Here is a 23,005-nt window from a genome sequence, read left to right as displayed (position 1 = left end):
TTATTTTTTCCTTAGTGATATTTAATTTTTTGTGGCCCCAAATGTTTTTTAATCTTTTTTACTTTTTAGCTGATACATAATAAATATAAAATTGTGTGTATTTGTGGGGTGCCAGGTGATGTTTTGATACATATGTACATTGTGTAATGTTTTCTAATTGTTAATAAAGAGCATATGAGGCAAACAGGGCAGTGTCTATGATAAGGGTGGACCGGCCACAGTCCACGGGTCAGGTGTGTCTCCCCATCTGTTCTTCTAAATAAAGTTTTATTGGAACACAGCCATGCACGTCCATTCATGTGCTGTCTATGGCCTCTTTCCTGCCACGACGGCAGAATCAAATAGTTCTGACAGAGATCATGGCCTGCAAAGCCTGACATAGTTACTATTGGACCTTTTAATGAGAGAGCTTGCTGACACTCAAGCTACGACATCACGTGACAGATGGGCACAAATTCCTTCTTAAGAAAAAATTACTATGGCCTTGCTTTTCCTTGGCCTTTCCTATTCTGCTGAATCTGGATTAAAACACACGCACCCCAGGGACTAGATGGATTCTCTGGTGATCAGGTTAGTTAGTGGTCAGGGTTTTGACTGAATTCCTTGTTGGTGACCCTGGTAGGTCACTCTGAGCCCTAGTTATGGCTGCTGTGGTGCCAGCTGTGGCCCACAGCCTCCAAGCGTGGGACTCGCATAGCCCGGGTCCCTGAAGTTGTGCATGTCACATAATTCTTTGAGGCTGTGGTTCCACCTGAGGGGATTCTGTGTGACTTTCACTATTAAGATGCTTTCGTGTTCCAGTGGTTGAGGAGGCCGAGGCAGGAGGGCTGCAAGTTCAAAGTCAGCCTCAGCAACTTAGTGAGGCCCTAAGCAGCTCAGTGAGACCCTGTCTCTTATGAGCTGGGGATGGGGCTCAGTGGGTAAGGACCCCGGGTTCCATCCCTGGTACCTGGAAGACCCTGACAGACCCTAGTGTACCTAAGCTGTGTTCGTCCTGCTCCATGGACTTGCGCTCTTCCACGTTCCCAGGACTGTGCAGCTTTAAGGGAAAACAGCAACCTGAGTGTTAATTCCACTCAAGGCCTGGTCGGATCTGGGCTCCGCCTTCCGATGAGGCTGCCCTTCTGACCGGGCTGAGCCCCTGGCTTTCCCGGGTGTCTGTGGCTGGACTCTTCTTCCCACATTCTGATTCTATCCCTTAACGATGGTTCTCTAAGTTACATGCTGCCATTGGAGGTTAATTCAGTAACAGCTTTGGGAACCGGCCAAGTGACCCGCCTGGTGGGAGAGGCGACGGGGTGGGGGGTATACGGCCCCAGCACTTAGCAGCTCTGGAGACCATTGGCTCACCAGTCAGGTGGTCCAGGTTGATCAAGAACGCACACCTGCACTTTGGCCTGGGCTGGAGGGTGAGTGTTGCGGCCATGGGCTTGAGAGTTTCTGGGGAGGGGCGAGGGTGTCAGGCGGGTGGAGAAGGAGGTTGGGGCTCAATAGAAAATATGCGTTTCTCTGGGCGCGGTGGAGCATGCCTGTAATCCGGCCCTCAGGAGGCTGAGACAGGAGGACCGCAAGGTTGAAGCCAACCTCAGCAACTTAGCGAGGCCCTAAGCAGCTTAGCGAGACCCTGCCTCTAAATAAAACAATAAAAAGGGCTGGGGATGTGGCTCAGTGATTAAGCGCTCTGAGTTCAATCCCTGGGAGCAACAAAAAAGAAGAGCATACTTCGTGGGAGGCCTGGGGACGGTGGTGTGGCTCCGTGTCCTCGGGCTCCCCCTTCTGGGGGCTGCAGGTCTTCCTCTGTAAGACCCAGAGCTAAGCATCTACAGGGTCTTGACTTCACCCTTGGGCCTTAGTGTCATGTGGATGGTGGGGTCATTTTTCTGTTGCAGACAAAACGAACTTTCTGCGCTTGGCAGACCTCCTCAACATCGAGGTGGTCACCGTCAACATCAGGAGACACCCGCTGGAAGCCTGGGTGCCGCGGGTATACCAGTCGTCTGCGAGCCTCTTGGTCCAGAAGATGGTGCGGCACAGGTGGGTGACTCGGGGCCACTTGTCTCTCAAGTTGCTGTTACAACCGAAGACTCCGCCCACGGCGTCTGCGCTGAGCATGTCTCCTCACTGAAGTGAAAAACTCACGCCCAGTCACTGCTTTGGCTTCTCAGAGAGGCCTGGCAAGGGGTCAGGGCACACCGTGTGGGCTCGCCAGGAGAAGACTTCTAGAATGTGCTGCTTGCTGTGATGTTCCCTAGCATGCTCGAGGACCACGGGAGATGTGCTCCCTGAGTCGACACCAGTATGGCTCTTGGCTTCTGTGAATTGTGTGGTCAGAGCTGAGGAGTTAGCTTTGCTGGAAGAACTGTTCAAGGAGGACTGTTAATTCTTTCATTTTTGAGCAAATGGCCTCAGGAAAGAGCCATCCATCCTGGTTTGAGGCCTTATTTTTAATGCCTGTGGCTCATTCTCAGCCACAGTGGCCTCTTGACTTCTTTGCATTTAATGTTCCATAAAAGTGAATGACACAGAAGTCCCCGAGACAGGTAGAAGTCCCTGTTAGCTGCCTACATTTGAAATTTATCAAAGCCTTTCACCTGGAGGCTCCTTTCTGCAATCCCAACCTTGAACCATGGTGTGCTTCACGCGGGAGAGGTTGGCATGTCCTCAATGCCAAGTCTACAGTGTCACTGAGGACACAGGGGTGGCCCCTCCATGCTGTCCCCTACCTGTGCTCATGGCAGGCTCCCTGGGCACCTGAGCAGCTGGAGTAGCCTGAGCAGAAACTGGGAGGTGGGGCTGAAGCTGGCTGGCAGGCTGGTTTGTTCACCCACTTCCTCTCTGTTGGCACAGAAAGACTGGGCAGGACACAGACCTCAGGAATCAACTCAGCTGTTTACTCAGCAACAGTTCCGCACAGGAACAGGGGATGCAGGGATGAAGTGGCGCCCGTGGAACCACCTTCCTGGTGGAAACTGAGCCACCGAACAAAGAAAGGGGCCGGGTTTATATAGGTTATTTTGAGGGGTGGTCTAGTGAGCATATCAGTTTCCTTAGGCACTCAGGAATTTGAACTTTTTTGGGCCTGGGGTCTGTGGGCAGTGTCTGGATTTACTTTGAAGGAGATTAACTACTTTAGGGGTGATAACACACCTCCTCCCCGTCTGCAGCTGCACCTGGAAACATCTGTCCTGGGAGATGAAGGCCTCAGTGCACAGCCTTCTTTTTCACGCCCTTTTCCCAGGCTTTTCCCAAGCCCTTTTCTTAGGCTTTTTCTTTATCCATACCTGATACTCTCCAAACTCAGTTAGGAAACTGGACGGGAAGGTCACCTGGAAGGTGGCGTGGGGAAGAGGTTCTCTGAAACTTTCTTATTTAAGGCTGCGCTTTGTCCTGGGGGCATCCCATACTGAACCCCAAACCTTCCCCCTGTCCGATTCTGCCTGTGTTCATCTGACCCAGGTGCTGCCCCCTAGAGGAAACTGGGGAAGCCACACCTCTCTCCCCCACTGTCTTGGTTTTCTCTTGGGAGAGAAAGGCTGAGCCAGGGTCAGCAGGAGGCAGATGAATTCCAGCTGTGCCAGAACCTTCCATGGGTGAGGAGTGTGTGTGTGTGTTGGGGGATTCAAGATGTCGAGAAATAAGGTCACTCTGGTAGGGCCCTAAAGAGGCCCACACTGCTTTCGCCGAAATGTGGGTTGACAGGGTCTCTTATTTTTCCCCATGGCAGGATTTTTGTCTGGGTCTATGATGTCATCATTCTCATCAACGCCGTATTCATCGCCCTGGATGAGAGGAACCCCTTTATCTCCCATGCAGAGTGGCTTTTCCTTTCTCTCTATGTTCTTGAGATTCTCCTGAAGCTCTACACGCACGAGCCCAGAGCCTATTTCGGAAGGAAGCAGTTCTGGAACTGGTGAGTGTGTGTGTCCTGGGGAGGGGAGAGGGGACTTCCTGCTGTTAGGGTAGCTGGTGCAAATATCCATGCAACACAGCTCTGAGTTCCAGCAAAGTTTTATTGGCAGAGTCTGCCAGGCCGCCCCTCTGCCAGGCATGCTGGGAAAGAAACTTCTTAACTCTGTAGTCACATACAATGGAGCAATTAAAAGATAACCCGTCTGGCCCTGTGATTGTTATTTGGTGTCTTTGTGGTGGTTTTGGTAGCTAGGGACTCTTTCGGGGTAGGCCTACTGGGAAGGTCATGCCTGGGTGGGCAGGTGCTGATTTCCAAAATGGAGTTACTTTGGTCTAAGGACCTAACACTTGACACAGTTTGGGGACATGGCTGCTGGTCTCCAGGCTCCACCTGCATACTGTAGAGGCATCTTATAATGAGATCTTGGAGGGGGACCCTCTGGGTCGGTAAAGACTGCAATTCACCATGTCAGTTTGAACTGTCTAGTTAAATGAGAACCACAGACCTTAGCATCTTGGAGTTGGGAAGGCTCTAAGAAGGAAGCCCAGTGTTTTCCTCTGCTCCCTCACAATACCTCTTTTGTAAAAACACTTTTATTAGTTCTTTTTAGTATACGTGACAGTGGAGTGTTTTGACATCATGCACACATGGAGCATAACTTGCCATTCCTGTGACTGAGCATGATGTGGCGTTACACTGACACAACGATGTCAGTTCAACGATGTCAGAACAGGAAAACGATGTCCTGTTCATTCTACCGTCTTCCCCTTCCCTTCCCCCTCCCTCTCCCCACTCCGCCCTGTCCAATCTGGTGCACCTCACCCTTCCCACCTATTGTCTCTCACAATACTTCTGATACCAAATGTTTGTGATTTTTTTCTCATACCAACCAACTGTCCAATGCTGGTCATTGACTTTGTGTCCTGCAGTTCTGTTCAATTTGGATGCTATCTATCTAGAGTTTGCATCAAATCCCACAGGTTGAGGGCTCAGCCCCCAAGACTGTCCTTTCTTCAGACACCAATAGCATGTCCACATTGACCCCTGTGCTGCTGACCTATCAACTATAAATCAGAGGTGACCAGAAAAACACTTCGGTTACTAGATTTCAGGTTGTCGTACAAGGATACAGCTAAGGGCAGCCAGATGGAGATGCACGAGCTGCGGGAAAAGGGATGTGCAGCTTCCATGCCCTCTCCAGGTGTGCCCCTCCCTGCCCCTCCGCGTGCTCAGCAGCCCGGAAGCTCTCCCAACTCTACTCTTCTCTTTTTCTGTGGAGGCCATTATGTGTGCATGACAGATTACATTACTGGCAGTTGGTGATCAACTCTACCCTCAGCCCCTTTGGCCTCCCTAGAGGTTGGGAGCAGGGATAGGGATGGGGCTGAAAGTTCCAGCCCTCTGATCCCCTGGTTGGTTCCCCGGGTGACCCCCACCCTCACCCTGAGGGGCTTTCCCAGGTGCCCTCATCAAGCTCAGGTGGGGTTGGAAGGGGCTTGTAATGAATGACAAAGGATGATCCTTCCTCCTCTGTCAGCCTTATCACTTAGGAAATGGAAAGGATTTAGGGGTTCAGGCCATGGGGCCAGAGATGAAGGCCAAGCATCCTAGAACATCACGGTCAAGGAGGCAACTCCTAGCATAGCTTCCCTGGCCCACTCCCTCATCTTGTCAGAAACTCAGCCAGTGTGGCTGGCCAGTGGGCTGTTGGCAAGCTCTTCCCTGGCAGTGGACGAGTCTCCCCGTGAGCCTTCCCTTCTCCAGGCTGTGTGCCCCTGGCCTCCACCCTTGGCCTTGGTGCTGTGTGCCATCCTGTGTGTCTTGTGCTACTGAGTGTCAAGCCCTGCAGGGCACAAAGATGGAAGCCACAGACCTACTAAATCGTGTGCAGCTAGGTGGGGTCTGATCTCCGTGATCCCTGCTCTTAGTGCCAGACTTCTCCTGAAGTGCACGTGGCCAAGGGGGAACTGGTCAGCGTAGTCCAGTGTTTCCTCATTCTTGAGCATCACCGTCAGAGAGAAAGGTCATGGCACGAAGAATTTCTTCTTCTGTTGAGTTACAGATCGTGTAGTAAAATGAATACAAGGAAAGACCTACTGTGTGTTCTGCAGTGATATCAAAGTACTCTTCATCTGCCAGGCTCAGTGGCACATGCCTGTGGTCCCAGCAGCTCAGGAGGCTGAGGCAGAAGGATCGGGAATTCAAAGCCAGCCTCAGCAACTTAGTGAGGCCCTAAGCAACTCAGTGAGACCCTGTCTTTAAATAAAATATGAGAAATAAAAAGGTCTGGGGATGGGCTGTCTTGGACCAATCCTGGTACCAGGAAAAAAAAAAAAAAAGTATTCTTCAACAGTATACACTTTTGTGGAAGATGAAGCGATGTGGGTAAGCGATTCCTTCACGACTCTGTGGGTGACTCTGGAGCAGCCAATGGGTGATCGTGGGGTTGCTCAAGCCTGGTGTTTCTTGCTTCCCATGCACTGTCCTAAAAGTTATGGAATGAGCTTTATCACTGGATCGTCATCTCACCCGACAGATCCTGAGCTTGGCACATCTCTCGCTTGGTTCTTAACGGACTTTGCTTTTGCCTTCAGGTTTGACACGCTGATCATCATCGCAGCCCTGGTGGCCATGGTGGCCAATGCCACCATTCAGTCAGGTCAGTGCCTGGGGACCCAAGTTCCCACCAGGAGCCCTGCCCTACCCCTGCCCGCTGCCTCTCTTTCCCACCCGCACCACCCACACAACGCGCCAACTACCTCTCTTTCCCACCGGCACCCACCCGCACGACGCGCCAACTCCGTCCGGCGACGGCAGGTAGGCTCTTCTGAGACTTCTCAACGGAACCCTGTGAAGTGGGTTTGCTGCCACGTGCTCTGCAGAGGTGGGGCCCTGGCCACCTGCTGAGGAGTCTGCACCTGCTGGCACAGCTCTGAGTTCCGGGGCGGCCCCCACCTCCACCTTGGCTCTGCCTTGTGGGTGGCTCGGGATTCCAGGCGGCACCTCTTCCTCGGCGCTCGGAATCTCTGCTCTTTTCTCTTCTCCTTTTTCAGTGCAGGGGCTGGAACCCAGGGCCGCCCGCATGCTAGGCAAGCGCTCACTGCCGAGCCCCTCCCAGCCCCTTTCCCTGTTGTGACTTCCCTGTCGCTGCCTTCCTGCCGGGACCGCAGTCTCACACCTCCTGGAGTAAAAGGCAGAGACTGAGAAAGCGCGTCACTGAAGGGCTGTGTTCCTTTTCCAGCAAGAAAGTACAAGAGCCAGCAGATACTGGACATCGTCTTGATACTGAGAATCCTCCGGCTCCTAAGGGTCATCGTCAGCATTCAGAGGTAAAGGGGCCACGACAGGAGGTGGCTGCACTTGGGTGGTTCCCCAAATCAAGCCCGATGGAAAGCCGTCCTACCTGGGGGCTAAGACATGCCTGATCGGGACCCCAGGATGTAACTCACACGAAGGACCTGGGTTCTCCCAGCAGAGGAGGCAAGCAGAGAAGCCAGGGAAGACGGGTTAAGAGCCCTCAGCTGTCAGTTCTCTGGGGATCTGCGGGCCCCTTTCATCCCTGAGGCTAGCCCTGCCGGTGCCTGCCTGCCTGCCTGTGACAGCGTGAGTGGTCGTGATGGCAGCTCATGCTGTCTCAAGTGTGTGGACCATTGCCTTATCAAACCCCACCCACAACACTCGATGCGGGGACTTCCTCTATCCCTTCCTCACAGGCAATGAGCTAAGGCTCAGAGAGGTTAAGTCAGTCCCCCAGTGGTGCACAACCAGGTGCAAGCCCAGGAGCTGGACCCCAAAGCCTGGATAAGCCCCAGCCTCAGGGATTTTTTTTGTTTTTTTTTTGATACTAGGTATCGAACCCAGGACCCCACATGTTAGGCTAATGCTCTACTACTGAGCAACATGCCCAGACCTTTTAAAAAATGTCATTTTTAATAACATTCCAGTCTGGGCTCAGTAAATTGCCCAGACTGGCCTCCAATTTTCAATCCTCCTGCCTCAGCCTCCCGAGTAGCTGGGATTCAGGTGTGCACCATCACACCTGGCCAGCCTCAGGTTTTGGCTGGCTTCCCTTCAAGGGATGCCTCGGGGCTGCCTCTGCCCAGGACTGGCCTGCTCTTCTTTCAGTCGTTGACGAAAGCCCAGGATAGCCTTAAGTGGGGCTCAGTTTGGTGGAGAAAAGCAGAGGAGGCCCAGCAGCTGTCCACCCCCAGGCCCAGCTGAGTCTCGCTGGAGTTCTGTTATGGCTGTGGGAAGAGGCCAGCCCCCTCCAAGCCTCTTGTGAGCCGCCACAGGACAGGGAGGGTTGTAAAGGGGACGGCCGGCGTGGCCTCAGTTCTGTTCTCCACTTCTCCTTTGCCTCCCGTCAGGAACTTTGTTTGCTCCTAGGTTCCGGGTGATAGTGACCACTTTAATCAACATTGGCCCCACGATGATCACGTTTGGTGGACTCATCTTCGTAAGTGGCTGCTCTCCTTTGCTATTCAATGTGAAATCACTGTTAGGATCTTCATGAGTTCTTAGCAACTTCCAGGAGGCCTTATTTAATTTTTTTAAACATGAAAAAGAAACACAACATTTATTATAAGCCTTAAGCACAGGAGTGTTAGACCCCAGTAGGCTGTATTTTAAGAGAGAGAGGAGGGGGAATGAGCAAACAAGAGGTGTTGGTCTCCAGGTGCCAGTCTTACTAAGTGCCCAGTTTCTGGAAGTGCAGGGCATGCAGCCTGGCTGCAGTAAGGAAGGCCAGCAGTCCAGTGGGTGTTTCCAGCCGTGGTTTCTTTCTGGTCCTTGGCCAAGGGGCTATTCTTAGCCAGCAGATGGCTCACCGGGACGTGGGGTCCTTCCAGCTCATGGCTTTGCCCCGCCCCAGGCCTGAGAACCTCCACCCTGCTTGTGGAGAGCCCACTGGCTTCTCTCGTGTGCAAGGGTGGGAACAAGGTCATGGGAGGCCACAGGGGCCCGGGCCTCTGGTTTAGGGCTGGTCCCGCACTGGTTGAGGGAGCTGAATGCCCGTGCCCACTGTAGAAGGCACTTGCTCTCCTTTTTCTCACGGATGAGGGCATATTCCCTTAGCACAGGAGAATGGAAGGTTGGCTCTGGGTCACCTCTTCCTATCCCTCGGAAGCCGCTGTCCCAGAGGCAGCTGTCAAGAGCTCTTGTCACTCTTCCTATATACTTCCACGTGTGCTGGTGTGCCGTACACACACCTGTAACACCCAGTTCATTGTGCAGTCAAGTGGTGTGCTCCACGCACAGTGGCCCTGCCTGACTTTATTCTAGGGCACATATTTGTCATATGCTTTGGAGGCACCTGAATTTGGGTAGGGTCACCATGATCGAAAGTGCCCCAACTAGATGTGATGGCACACACCTGTAATCCCAGGGGTTGGGAGGCTGAGGCAGGAGGATTGCAGGTTCAAAGTTAACCTCAGCAACTTAGTGAGGCCCTAAGCAACTTAGCACAACCCTGTCTCAAAATAATACGAAAAATATATTAGAAAGGGCTTGGGATGTGGCTCAGTGATAAGCACCCCTGGGTTCAATTCCTGGTACCAGAAGGAAAAAAAAAAAAAAAAAAAAGAAAAGAAAAGAAAAAAAAAAAAAAAAAACAGAAGGAAGTTTCCCACCAATGGAAGACTCCAGAACACAACTGGGTGGGCTTGCCCTTCCGCCTTCACAGACTGTGGTCAAGGCCATCCTTGCGCATGCATCTTTGTGTGCCCACAGGAGTGTGACTTTTGGATGCATCCTGGGGGTGGCACTGCTGGGCCAAAGGTAAATGGGTTCACGGTTTGGACTGATGGTGACAGCTTGCTTTCACAAAGCGTGCTCTCGTGTGGATTCCGAATGACGTGCGAGTCTCTGTTTCTCTGCTCACAGATGGGTTCATTCAATGTTTCCATTTTTCCCAAACCTGGAAAACGAGAAAACAGCACTGCTGTTTCACATGCATTTCTTTAGTTGTTCATGAGCTGTTCATGCGTCTTTCCCAGGTTATTTGGCCATTTATGCATATTTCCAGTGACATCCTTGGTCCACCATCCCTGGTCATTTTCCTCCTCCTTTTACTTTTTTTTTTTTCCTTCTTTCTTCTTGGTAACAGGGATTGAACCCAGGGGTGCTTAATAACTGAGACACATCCCCAGCCTTCTTATGTTTATTTTGAGACAGGGTCTTGCTAAGTTGCTTAGGGCCTCACTAATTTGCTGAGGCTGGTTTTGAACTTGGAATCCTCCTACCTCGGCCTCCTGGGCCACTGGGATTATAGTCATGTGCCGACATGTCCAGCTGCTACTTTTACTTTTGATATGATTCATAGAAATTTTTGGCCTATTAAGGAAACAGGCTTTGGTAAGTTATGCAGAAGACAATGATTTGTCCTTATCTGTCACTTTTTTTCCCCTGACGAAGTCTTTTTTTGGGGGTGGGCTATATACAAGTTTAAATCTATTATATAGTCAGACTTGCTGATCTTTTTGTTTCCAGGTTTCACATCATGCTTAGTGAGGCCTTTTCCTGCTCAGGTCCCTGCCTTGCTCCCCTTATGGATTTTTGTTTGTTTACCCCTGGCATCTTGTATTTATTTTGGCGTAAGGGGCAGGGTAAAGGTCCAGCTTCGCTTCTCCTTTCACCAGAGGACTGACCTCACTCGCTGCTGCCTTCCTAGCAGCTTAGTTTCCTAGGAGGTCCAGAGTGGTCCACCCGGCAGCACCTTTGTCCCTCCATGAATGACCCAGGCTTCTCTGGCTGAGCAGCAATCCCTTCCCACTCGCTTCCCGAGGTGGGTGGCTCTTGGCTGGAGAGGCCCTGTCCCTGGGAGCCCGGTCGCCCCCTCAGGAGCCTGGGCCCTTGCTGCCAGCTTCTGCGGCTTTGGGTGCCCCCTGGAGACCGGCACCTTCCACCCTAGGTGGTCTACTATGCCTTTGCTGTCGTGGGGATGGAACTGTTCCATGACAAAGTCCGGTTCTTTGACCCGAACTTCACGGCTCCGGCTGCGCTGGTGTGCGGCAACCCAGCCTTGGCGGGGTCGGCCTTTGCCCGGGATGGGTACTGCAGGAACAACTTCAACGACCTGGCCTCCGCCCTGGTCGTGCTGACGGAGCTCACCGTGGTCAACCAGTGGCACGATATCCTTTCCGGGAGGCGCCTGCCGGGTTGCAGGATGGCGTCCCCACTCGGGCCCTGCCGCTTCCGAGTTCTGCCTCCTTAGCGGCCCACTCATTGCCGGCGGCTTCGCCCTGGTGACCCACCAGGCAGCCAAGCTGTACTTCATCCTGTTCCACGTCGTGGTGGTCATCCTCATCGTTAAGTGAGTGTCCTGCTACCCGGGAACTGGCGGTCTTCTACTTCAGAGTGGCTCTCCCGAGGGCCTCCTGGCGGAGGCGGTGGGTGGGGTCATTTTGACGGCCAGGCGGAGGAAGGGTCGGCTTAGGCCACGCTGCTCCTGTGCACCTGGTGTATAAAACGCAGCCCAGCGCCTCACAGACCCGCTCTCTTGAGCCCTGTGGGAGGGGATGCACCCCCGGTGGGTCCTGTTGTTCCGGGAGTGTGCCCCCGGAGGGTTTTGGTGGGATGGGGACCAGCCCCCTCGTAGATTCTCTTTTCTGGGTCCCAGTCTATCCTGCCCCCTTTCCACAGAGGAGTTCAGTAATGACACGCGTGACATCTCGTCCGGGAACAGGTCTCTCCTTCCTGCTGGAATCTTGACTTTCACTCCTTGCTTCCCCCTGACCTGGACCCGAGTCTCTGTGACCACTGTGATTCTCTCCCCAGTGTGTCTGGGGTCATCCCCTCTCAGAGCCTGATGAGCACAGGTGTGTCACAGTCCCACACCTGCTGGTCACCTCAGGGCTGCTCTGGTCACCCCCGCCTCCTGCTGATTGTGGCCGAGGAGTGCCTCACCGAGAGTCCTGGGAGAGGATGGGAGAGGAGGGACCTTGCACTGGCCTGGTCAGCCTACACGTCCCACAAGGCCCGAGTGAGCTGCCTCCGAGTGGCTCAGGAGGGTCCCAGAGTGCCAGCAGAGGCCTGGTGGCAGCAAAGGCTGTGAGATTGTCTCCTGTCCTCTGAAGTGCCTTTGAGGGTGGTGTCAGCCCTGGGCCATGTCCCCATGCTGTCTGGTGAAACGGCAAAGGTCTCAGGCACCCCGCTGCAGGCCAGGGTGCTGCACACGGGCATGGACAGGAAGCACCAGACCGCAGGCCAGAGGCAAAGACGGGCATGGCAGGGCAGCTCCAGAGCGGCACCTGTTAGTGCCCTGCACCCTGGGCCCTGGGCCAGTGTGGCGAGGGCCAGGTGGTGCATTTTTAGCTGGGCATGGTGATGGGAGGCTGAGGCAGCACCACACATTCAAGGTCAGCCTCAGCAACGCAGACCTTGTCTCAGAATAAAAAGTAAAATGGTTGGGGATGCAGCTCAGGGGAGCGCCCGTGGGCTGGGTTCACAGCTCTGCAAAAGTAAAGAATAAATCACACTTGCTTTTTGAGTCACGGTTCACACAGGGCGTGGAAGTTGTTCCCCGAATGCGAGAGGGCGGGCGCGTCCCTCTCCCTCCCGTGCCGCCTTCTGCCCAGGGCTCCGGCCCCTCCGCTCACGGGGCAGGACCCCTACCTCTCGTCCCGGCAGCATCTTCGTTGCGTTCATCCTGGAGGCGTTCTTTGTGGCGTACTCGTTGGAGAAAAGCGAAATAGAGACTGCCATAGAGAAGAAGATCCAAGAGCTGGGTGTGGGGATCCCAGAGTGAGCAGCCCCTTCCCCAGCACCTCAGGACCAGGCCGCCCGGGCCATGTGTAATCTGCCAGTGTCCCACGGCGCCCGCCTGCCCCGAGTCCCCACGATAGGCCTGTCTTGATGCGTGTCCGGGTGTGGCCGCAGTGACCGTGGGGCCATGCCTGGGAGGCCACGGGGGGCCTTGACCAAGGCCCTGACTGCGTTCCTGTCTTCTCTTCCTCCTTGAAGGGAAGACGAGCAGGATGGGCAGCTCACCGATGTGGACGCCATGGAGGGCGGCCTCGGCGGGGGTGAAGGCGACAGCAGGAGGGCAGCCTGGAGGGGGCTCTACTGCAGAATCGCATCAAAAAGTGAGCCCGGGCCCCTGCAGAGCCAGAGCCAGGGCCTGCCACCCGCCCTCCTGCAGATGGGGCCTGCGAGGGCTCCCTGCTGCTCCGGCACAGACCAGGCCCTGGCTGCCTTGTGCCTGAGCCCCCAGCGTCTCAGCCTCTCCTCCCTGCCTCCCTTCGCTCCCTGCTCCTATTCTTCCTGTCCTGGGCCTTCGTGGGCGCCCATCCCCTTGGCTCCCTGCTCTGCATGTCAGGGGCACCTCTGCTGCTCAGTGACTCTTTTGGTCCCAATCGATCTTGCAGACGCGAAGCTGTGTCTGCCCAGCTGTTGTCCAAGCCGAGGGCCAACATGCCCTGACCACTGTTTAATTACTTCATTGATTCTCAGTGAGTCAGGACTGGCTGAGTGAGCCCAGCGCAGCCTGGGCCTGCGCTGTGGCTGAGGAGCACAGCACGGATTACAGGGGGAGCCTGAGGACACAGCCCTGCACCCTGCAGGAAGGACCCCCTTGGTGCTCAGGGCCCTCAGTGGGTCGGTGGCCAGGGAGGGGATCTGGATGGGCGAATGATTCTGTCCTGACCTGTTTGGTTAGTGCTTGGAGCCTTGTCTTCAGCTCTGGGAAACCCTCAGGCCGAGTGTTCCCTTGAACCTTGCACAGGCAGAATCCGCATGCCTCCTTCTCCTCCTCCTAGAGTACAGGACCGTGGACACCTTGCTGCAGCGGATGTTTGAGTCTGAAATTGCTCCTGACGATGAAGGCCCTTCCTTGGATGAGATCCTCAACTTCTCACCCAGTGACATGTATCCTAAGAATCCCAATTTTGAGAACAGTGCATGAAGCTGGCTTGCAAGGACCCACAACGGGAAACCGAGAGGTGGCCAGCTCCTTTGGCACGTGCTACCTGGAGATGAGTTTCCTGCCCCATTCCCTTTTGTAACTGGATGAACCTGTGAACTGGCCATGACTGTCCCGAGCGGTCAGCAACGTGGTGTGGGAGGGCTACTGAGTGTGACCTGCGGCCATTCTTGGGTCTGATCATGGAAGACAGGGAAGCTGGAAGTGATCATGTGAAAGACTTGTCCTGCACATGCCACGTGGGAGGCCTTACCACAAGGTGTGTGAAGGCTTTGCATTTATTTTATATGGTGATTTGCTATTCTATCAAACTAATGCTGATACCATGTTATAAGAATGAATTATGAATATTTAAATATGGCACAAGCATATATTCTAGCACAGTATCTTAAATGCAATGCTTATTCAAAATGAGGAAAAATACCAACATCAACATGTAATTGCTGTGACTGCTTCTTTTTGTGGGGAGGGGACTGATGTGCGCTGAGGCTTCATTAACTGAATTAAAATCATGGCAAGATTTCAAGGAAGTTATTCTCTGGGGTCACTTTCTCCCAGTACAGTGACATGCTCCTTCTGGGAACTTGAAAGGGATTGATTTTACATAATTTACTTTCATATTTTCTATGTGATAAATGCCACATAACATGAAATCTACTGTTTTAACCACTTCTCTCTTTTTTTTTTTTTTTTGGTCGGGTGGTGGTATGGGGATTGAACTCAGGGGCACTTGACCACTGAGCCACCTCCCCAACCCTATTTTGTATTATATTTAGAGACAGGGTCTCACTGAGTTGCTTAGCACCTCTCTAAGTTGCTGAGACTGGCTTTGAACTTGTGATCCAACTGTCTCAGTGTGTGCCACTGTGCCACCATCTTAACCACTTCTAACATGGATGCAGTAGTGGTTAAGTGTACTGTGTTAGCTTTCTGTCACTGTGACGAAATACCTGAGATAATCAACTTAAGGGAGGAAAGATTTATTTTGGCTCAGTTTCAGAGCTTTCAGTCTGGTCACTTGGCCTGTTGCTTTGGGCATGTGCTAAGGCGGAACATCATGGCAAAGGCACACAGCAGAAAAGGTACTCACCTCATGGTGGCTGGGAAGCAGAGAGGCAGGGAGGCACCAGGTCCCAGCATCCCCTTCAGTGGCACGTCCCAATGACTAGGCCCCACCTTTTAAAGATTCTGCCGGCTCCCAACAGTGCTGCAGGGCTGGGGGCCAGACCTTAACTCATCTAAACATGCGGACACTCACACTGGGGTGCAGCCATCACCACCCTCCATCTCCAGAACTTTCCATCTGCAAAGCAGGAGTTCTGAACCAAAGCAACAGCTCCCGTCCCTCCTCAGCCCCAGCAACTGCCATTCTCCTTTCTCTGCTCTTTCTTTCTTTTTGATCCTGGGGATTGAACCCAGGGACGCTTAACCACTGAGCCACATTCCCAGCCCCTTTTTATATTTTATTAGAGACAGGGTCTCACTGAGTTGCTTAGGGTCTGTAAGTTGCTGAGGCTGGCTTTGGGCTCGCCATCCTCCTGACTCAGCCTCCTGAGACACCAGGATTACAGCGTGTGCCACCACATCCAGAACACAGTGGCATTTTTATCCTGCGTGGGTTTCCTGACACACTTCACATGCATTGTTCAACAACCTGCTTTCCTCAGGAGTTGTTTCATGTTGGTGTGAGTGCATGAGCGTGCGTACACACGTTGAGTATTCCATTCCAACCATGTTTCATGACTTACTTTAAGATTCAAATACTCATGGAGCTGTATGCTCTTTCTTGTATTCAGCAGCAGGCAATAATGGAGTAAACCTTGTTACACAAATTCCTTCTCATGGGTGAGCCCCTCAGCAGGGAGAATCTCAGGCTTCATGTGTCACATGACTGCTCAAACTGCTGGTCTCTGACCAGCTGCAACCTGGTGGCTGCCAGGACACGCCCTGTCCCAGCTGCTGCACAAGGGTTGGTGGGGGGTGGTGGGGGCAGACTGGGATGGGGAGTGCTCTTTCTCCAGCTTTCTCTGCTGTCCATGAACCAGTCTCTCCACATTTTGGCATATGGACTCCTAGCTAGGCCCTTTCTTCCCCAGTCCCCCCAGCAGGGGGCTGGAGCAACATGATCATATCTGCCTGAGGTCTGTGGGCCCCAGTGACTTCTTGCCCTTGGGAGCAATCGTCCCCTCTGCCACCACTTCTCCCAGGCTGGGAAACAGAAATAATCAGAATATCGTGGAAGCCCCATATGAGAATGGCCATCAGTGCCAGCACGTGATCACTGGTCATTCCTGTGTTCTCCAGGCCTCTTAGGGTTCCCTGGTTACAGCAGCTTAGCCTGCCACAGCCTAACTGGCCCAGAGGTGGGCTTGTCTGAAACAGTTCAGAATGAAACAAATGGGAAAGAGGCACGAGCTTGAAGAATGACAGGAGAGGACAAGCACGCTGGCTCCCAGGCTCAGCGCAGAGAGGGTTGTAGGGAACTTTCCAGGTGTGCTGTGTGCTGTAACCAACGCCTGATGTCTAGCAGCTCTACTGAGTCACAGCCACCCGGGGCTTTTCTTAGGGAAGGATGAGTCTTAGGCCCATCGCCCTAGACCACAGGATAAAGCCAGCAGGGAAGGTGCTGGAGCAGGAGCCTCTGTACCTCCTGAGTAGTTTTGTTTCTCAGCTAGAACTCGAGCATGAAGCAGCTGCCCAAGGATGAATGGGAAATGCCTGGGCCCGAGAAAGGTCTTAAGCTGGACCAGGAGCTGGGTCCAGCCAAGGTCTGAGCACTCAGGCCCCAGCTCTGTCCGCAGGGAGACTTCAGCCCTGCAGTGGCACGAGCTGGAGGTTTCCTTGCCCTCCCAGCCCTGACCTGTCACATCCATTCCGGGTACCATTTAGATGCAGGGTTTCTTCTCTTGTGCTGTCTGTACTCCAGATCATTAATGATGACTGAAGGAAGATTTTTTGTGCACCAAGCATACGTACAAAAAGCAAAACAATACCTACTTGACTGAAGTGATTAAAAGACACTGTTGAGACTGAGCCTCCCACCCTGGGAACAAGCCATTGCTAGGAAATCAGACCGTGTAGTTTGATCTAAATGAAACCCTTGGATTAGATTACAGGCCAGACAGGCAACAGCAGAGACAATATATGGTCAAGCTGTTGGCGAGTCACATGGGGGATGTTTTTGAGTGTGATCCAAGTTGAAGATCCAGGAAGAGATCATGGGCTGGCAGCGACACTGGTCATGCCAGCAGGAGCTGGAAACTGAAGCCACGTGGTCCTCCCCATCCAGGGCGAGAGTCCCTGTGGCTGCTTCCCATGGAGGCACACATGCTGTTCTCAGCTGCTAAACAGCAACCTTAGCTTGTTCAGTCTTGGTTTCCTTTGAAAACAGCCATTTTCAAAAGGAAAAACAACCCCACCAATCTGGCTTCCTGTGTGCTGAGGCGTTTCGATGCTTTGATACTGGTTTATCTGCTGAGGTCTGACCCTGGATCATTTCCATTTTCCAAGTCTGGTATGTGTGTAACTGGTCATGTAGGTCACATTCTTTATTTTCAAAACAAAAACGTATTTTGGGGTCCTAACCTAGCAATTAATCCCATAGACACATTGGCCCTTGCAGTCACTGTTTTATAGTAATAAAACTGTGAAACCAGCTAAGTGTCTTTAAATTGGAGATTGGTTAAATAAATGACAGTCCATTCCTGCAGGGCCGTGAGGTATAGCTGGGCCAATACGGATGGAAACATGGGCCAAAAAACTGTGAAGTAATGATGTAGTCCACACTTGCTTATAAAAAGAAAGAACAGATTGTATTAATAGGTACTTAAAAGCATCTTACCTCAAGTCAGCATCATGAAGTGAATGGATAAGCACTGGAAAAGCTGCCCTAAAGCAGGGACAAGGAAGTCCTGCGCGTCACCAATGAGGCTCTGTCACCATCAGTGACCATCAATGACCATCAATGACCAGGAAAACCACTAGCAAAAATCAGAACAATATAAAATAAGAATTACTTTCATAATTACAATTACTTGAAAACTTCAAAAGAATTGAAAATGTTTTTTATAGAAATGAGTAGGCTTCATGTAAGTCAAATTACCAACTGAAAAAAGTAGTGGGAAAAAGACATGACTTAGATAGTAGCCAGAAAAGTTTGGTCAAGTTAGTATTAGTTAAAAAAAAAAAAGATGATTTTCATATTTTTCAGTTGAGTACAGCATTAAAGACAAAAATCAAAGTCCATTTAAGACTATGAATTAGAGTATAAGGCAGAACTTAAAAAAATTCTTCATGGCAGCAGAAATCTTTAGTGGAGACAGATGACAAGTTGGGACAAATGTGTGTGCCGCACACACGAAGGTCTCAGGTAAAGGAACAAGAAAAACAATGATCCAAGGGCAAAGTGGACGGAGGACCGGGAATATGGAAAAAAGAACACACCCAGTTATAACACATATGGACGCATTTGGCCTAATTCATAAGAAAAATGCAAACAAGAGATCCAAGATGGCGGTCTAGAGGGAGGCTGCGTTCCTTGTCGCTCCGCAACGCCGGATTCAAGCAGAGGATATCTGTTTCTCGGTGAGGCAGTTTTTGCTGCTTATTGATCCCCTGCTGTTTACCCCATTTGTCTGCTGTGATCACCTGCAGTCCGCCAGCATATCGACGCCTTTTTTGAGAGCAGATTGCTCACTATCAGGCGTCTATCATCCGCCATTTGCCTACCTCTCGCCTGTCCATCGCCTGCCTTACACCTATCCATCACCCAACGCTCGAGGTTCACCTCCCGATCTTCCGACAGCTGCCAGCAGGCTGACCGCAGACCCCCAGTGGAGCACCAGCTGCCCGCTGTTGCCTGGAAGTTCACTGTTACAGTACCTGCAGGTTTGATTACACGTGGCTGCCGCCATTTTGAGACAACAGCCAGGCCCTGTAGGACCCCTGGCCGGACTGACTGAGCCCCATCTCCAGGATCCCTCAGCCCGACCAATCACTCCCTGCCTCTGGGGCCCTCACATCAACTGACTGCTCCCTGCCGCCAGGACCCCCAGACCAACTGACTGCGCCCTATCACCGGGAACCCAGACCTACTGATTGCACCCAGCCTCCTGGATCCCACAACCACACCAAACACACCGAACCTCCAGGACCCCTCGGCCTATACCCAAAGGACTTAAAATCAGCACACTACAGAGATACAGCCACATCAGTGTTCATAGCAGCTCAATTCACAATAGCCAGACTATGGAACCAACCTAGATGCCCTTCAATTGATGAATGGATAAAGAAACTGTGGTATATATATACAATGGAATATTACTCAGCTATAAAGAATAATAAAATTATGGCATTTGCAGGCAAATGGATGAAATTGGAGAATATCATGTTAAGTGACACAAGCCAATCTCAAAAATCCAAGAGGAATGATCTCACTGATAAGTGGATGATGACACTTAATGGGGGGTGGGAGTGGGACAAGAATGGAGGAAGGAGGGACTGTATAGAGGGAAAAGCGAGGTGGGAGGGGTGGGGGGGAAGGGGAAAAATAACTGAATGAACCAAACATCATTACTCTATGTAAATAAATGAATATGCAAATGGTATGCTGTTACTCCATGTACAAACTGAAACAACATGTATCCCATTTGTTTACAATAAAAATAAATTAAAAAAAAAAGCAAACAAGAATGCCAGCAGGGACTGTCTGTCACCTGCTAGCTGCAAAGGCCTGAGCCCCACCTGTACTGTCAGGTAGGGTGGGAACAGACGGTCACAGAGCTAGTGCAACCCCAGGGGGGCTACCTGCAGATACAGATTAAAAATTCTAAATGCTCTCAACTTGGCCCAGCAATTGTGCTTCTAGGAATTCATACTACAGCTCTCCCACAGCCAAGGATCACGTAGCCATTGGAAGGTACGAGGCCTTTCTACAGAGTTTCATTCTTCACTGTATATTAAGAAAGCAAAATGATGCTGTTTCTATAAAAAAAAAATACAATATGTAGAACAAATTTTGGAGTCACACAAAAATGAGTCCTGGTTGCCTCGAGTGGGGAACATGGGGTGAGGAGGGCGGGAGGAAGCAATCCCGAGCTCCTGGATTGTGTCGCCTCAGACTCGTTGCTCCGTGGTGCTAAGGAAGGGAGAGTGAGCAGGCCCAGCGGGGTTACAGGCCTTGCAGCTCCCGGTCAGTAAAGCCTCAGTTGGTCTAAAGGGTCGGCAGAGCTCGCAAGAACCCTTTTCAAGGTCTGAGGTTTCCACTGATGGTACTTGAAGTAATAGGCTTAGAACGCACAATTCACAGGCAGCCAACAAAAATGTACAGGAGGACAGGAAGGCTTGTGTTCTTAAGAACTTCAACTATCCTGGATTTATTTGGTGATTTTTGTTTTTTAATATAAGCACAAAACTTCAAATTTGGGCAAAAAGAAAAAAAATCTGTCTTGGTACTTTTTTGGCTCAAACAGAAAAGGTGATTTTTGGAGGACATTCACACCCAATCACTCAAGAGTGCCTGTGTGTCCAGAGGGCCAGCAGTCCTGCCTCCCAGGGCCTTGCTGCTTCGTCTACTCTGCTGGAAAATTTATAAAAACTGAGTCACGTTGATGTATTCTGTGCACTTTATTTTTAACAGACATTTATATCAACAATCTGGAAAAAAATCAAGGTTTAAAGTGAGAGGTTAGTATTTACAAAATGAATTCTGGGGAAGTGTCCATATCTAATTTTATTTTCTCAAACGCTTGTATTCCAAGAGCAACACAATGAGCCTGTTACGCAGGGTCCTAATCTTGTTGGAATAGTGTTGTTGAAACAGATTCTTCAGCTTCTGCCTTAGCAAATCCAAAGATGGCAGGTGATGACAATCTGGTATGTTCAACATGGTGTGAAAAAACTCTTCCCACACGTCCAGATGAGGGAGCCTGGAGAGACACAGCACCAGCCATGGATCAGACACTGCCTGTGGATGGCAGCCCTCCCCGGCCCCGACTGCCATAGGCCTGCGCGGCAGGCTATCAGAACTCTCACCTAAGAGCACTTGGCCATCAGGAGTGGACACACCATCAACACACCTTGCTCCCAAAACAGGATTTAAGATAAGTAGTCTGAGCAACAACTCCTCAGTGGAAAAATCCCATTTTAATTTTTTAGAGGAAATCTGTGCTGGGTGTTGCGGTGCATGCATGGAACCCCAGGTGCTAGGAAGACTAAGGCAGGAGGACCTGCCTTAGTCATGTGTTAGAGGGTGGCCTGGGTAACACAGTGATACCTCTCCTCATTAAAAAAAGAAAAAAATCTATCTGCTTCTGCCTCCTGTGTCCACCATACTGCCAGAATCTGGTACTCTAGACACACGGTTCCCAGGAGCCTAACCGCATGCGTGCAGGACCAGGGAGGCAGGCTGCACGCCTTAGGAAAGAGCTGACTGAAGAGCTGCAGGGCATGGCAGGAGGGCAGCGGGGCCAAGGAGACACAATGAAGCTGACCCCAGCCAAACTGAGCCCAAGTGGCGAGGCCTGCAGAGGGCTGGCTTCAGGCCTTCCTCTACACTGGCGACCAGAGGCGGAAACCTTCTGGACAACCCTCTGGTCCTTCTATCATGAGCAAGAGGAGGATGAAGCACTTGTGAGATATAATGGCTCCTTATGCAGAATAAGACACAGCAGTAACCAAGTTTTCTCCAGGGACTGAACCTAAGCCTCACTATGTATGACACAGGGCATTTTATAAAATCACTGTCAATTTCCTTTTCCTGTTTTGGAAGGGGATGGGGAGGGCAAGGAGAATCCCAGTTTCAAGTTTTCCCAGAAGGTATAAATGCACATAAAATTCCATTTGGCTGTGCACATGAGTTCACTTTTCTATGTGTTTTTATACTTCGAAAAAGCTAAGAGAAGAAAGTACAACTGATTTAAGGAGCAAGCATATGACAAATACTCAGCTTGAGCAGAGGCTTCCAGCAGTGTCCCCCACCCTGTTGGGAGAGCCTTCCACGCTGGCAGGATGGGCTCTAGCCTCATCAGTAACCTCTGTGTGATTTGTCAGATGAGAAAATAACCTTAGAGAAAGAAACTAAAATCGCATAGGGGCTGTCCTGTGACACCAAGATGCCTCACCACGTTACCTCACGACTTACAAGGCACCTTCGCTTACGTGTTTCCTGTGCTTCCTGTAAGAAACATCTGAGGAAAGCAGGACCGGTATTGTCTGCATTTCCACACACAAGAAAGCAAGCAAGCACAGCCCGAGGTCAGGACGCCGGGGTTCCTCCAACGGGAGAGACACCTGCCTGTGCGGAGCCTGGTCACCGTCCAGGAGCTCCCGGTGGTTCTGTGGGCTACCGCCACACTCCCACCCAGGGAAACAGAAGTGGAAAGCCGTGTGACCTGCTCCCTGCCCAGGGCCTGCCTCGTGCTGTCGCCACACTGCCCAAGGGATCCCTCTTCTGCCAGATGGACTTGGCACTGGACCCTATTCACTCTTTCCGCGTGGCCCGATGCTCACACCCACCTTCTGAAAAGGCCCTCAGGCTTCCAGACTCCTCCCTCGTTCTTCACGCGCATGTAGGTGCCGAGGAGCATGCAGTACACCGTGGCAGCCACTCCAAAGTAATCCACCTGGCAAAGAAGCAAGGTCTCCATGACTCATGGTGACTCCCACGTGATCCTGTCACCATGAGCTGAAGAGTTCTAGAAGTTGATTCCTGGTTGCTGGGTGGCTTAGGATTCAAGCAGCAGGACTGAGGAGGGTAAGAGTGATTTCACCAAATTCAGTGCTGCAGTCAGAGCGACGGAGAGGCTCCGAAATTTGGGTACAACGAACAAAGAAGACGGAGAGCATTGGAGCTGAGCTGGTGGCAGCAGCAGTGCTGGTTCACCAGAGGGAGGGAGAACAGAGAAACACAGTGCAGAGATCTAACATGGAAACCTGAGATCAGAGAAGCAGCCTACACTGAGCTGAGCCAAGGCACCAAAAACTGGTGATTGAAAGTGCTGTGCTCTGTGTTTAAGTGGCCACGGGGAGCTGGGGCAGGAGGACCTGCTGTGGAGCAGGGCGATCAATGCCAGCACCGCCACGTTCTCCAGTCAAGTGTCCACCGAGTGGACGCGGGTGTTCCTAGCAGAGCACGAGGGAAACAGACACAAAGATTGTACCCAGGGGGATTCATGTCAGGT

The 23,005-nt window shown here is 51.7% G+C and overlaps 2 protein-coding genes across 3 annotated transcripts in view; one reads left to right on the top strand and one right to left on the bottom strand.

Annotated features, from left to right (window-relative positions):
• The window catches only part of LOC306644099 (two pore channel protein 1-like), a 35,395-nt gene extending 19,987 nt beyond the window's left edge, over positions 1-15,408 (top strand). Inside the window, exons 10-19 of one of the 2 annotated variants that reach the window (XM_079110655.1) lie at positions 1,890-2,034; positions 3,725-3,910; positions 6,505-6,569; positions 7,152-7,239; positions 8,297-8,366; positions 10,818-11,029; positions 11,121-11,219; positions 12,536-12,649; positions 12,869-12,990; positions 13,663-15,408. In XM_079110655.1, the coding sequence (XP_078966781.1) occupies positions 1,890-2,034; positions 3,725-3,910; positions 6,505-6,569; positions 7,152-7,239; positions 8,297-8,366; positions 10,818-11,029; positions 11,121-11,219; positions 12,536-12,649; positions 12,869-12,990; positions 13,663-13,808 (1,247 nt within the window). In that variant the 3' untranslated portion in view covers positions 13,809-15,408. The remainder of the gene's footprint in view (positions 1-1,889; positions 2,035-3,724; positions 3,911-6,504; positions 6,570-7,151; positions 7,240-8,296; positions 8,367-10,817; positions 11,030-11,120; positions 11,220-12,535; positions 12,650-12,868; positions 12,991-13,662) is intronic. The other variant, XM_079110656.1, reaches the window with a different exon arrangement.
• A 5,031-nt stretch (positions 15,409-20,439) lies between these two features.
• Positions 20,440-23,005, bottom strand: part of BUB1 (BUB1 mitotic checkpoint serine/threonine kinase) — a 55,185-nt gene continuing 52,619 nt past the window's right edge. Inside the window, exons 24-25 of the mRNA XM_079110096.1 lie at positions 22,341-22,447; positions 20,440-20,752 (exon numbers count right to left, since the gene is read on the bottom strand). Coding sequence (XP_078966222.1) covers positions 20,557-20,752; positions 22,341-22,447 — 303 coding nt within the window. The 3' untranslated portion in view covers positions 20,440-20,556. The remainder of the gene's footprint in view (positions 20,753-22,340; positions 22,448-23,005) is intronic.

Source organism: Sciurus vulgaris, assembly GCF_902686455.1.
Source record: "Sciurus vulgaris genome assembly, chromosome: 14".
NCBI classification, from domain to species: Eukaryota; Metazoa; Chordata; class Mammalia; order Rodentia; family Sciuridae; genus Sciurus; species Sciurus vulgaris.
Note: the sequence above shows the minus strand (reverse complement) of the source record. Positions and strands in the feature narration are given on the sequence as shown.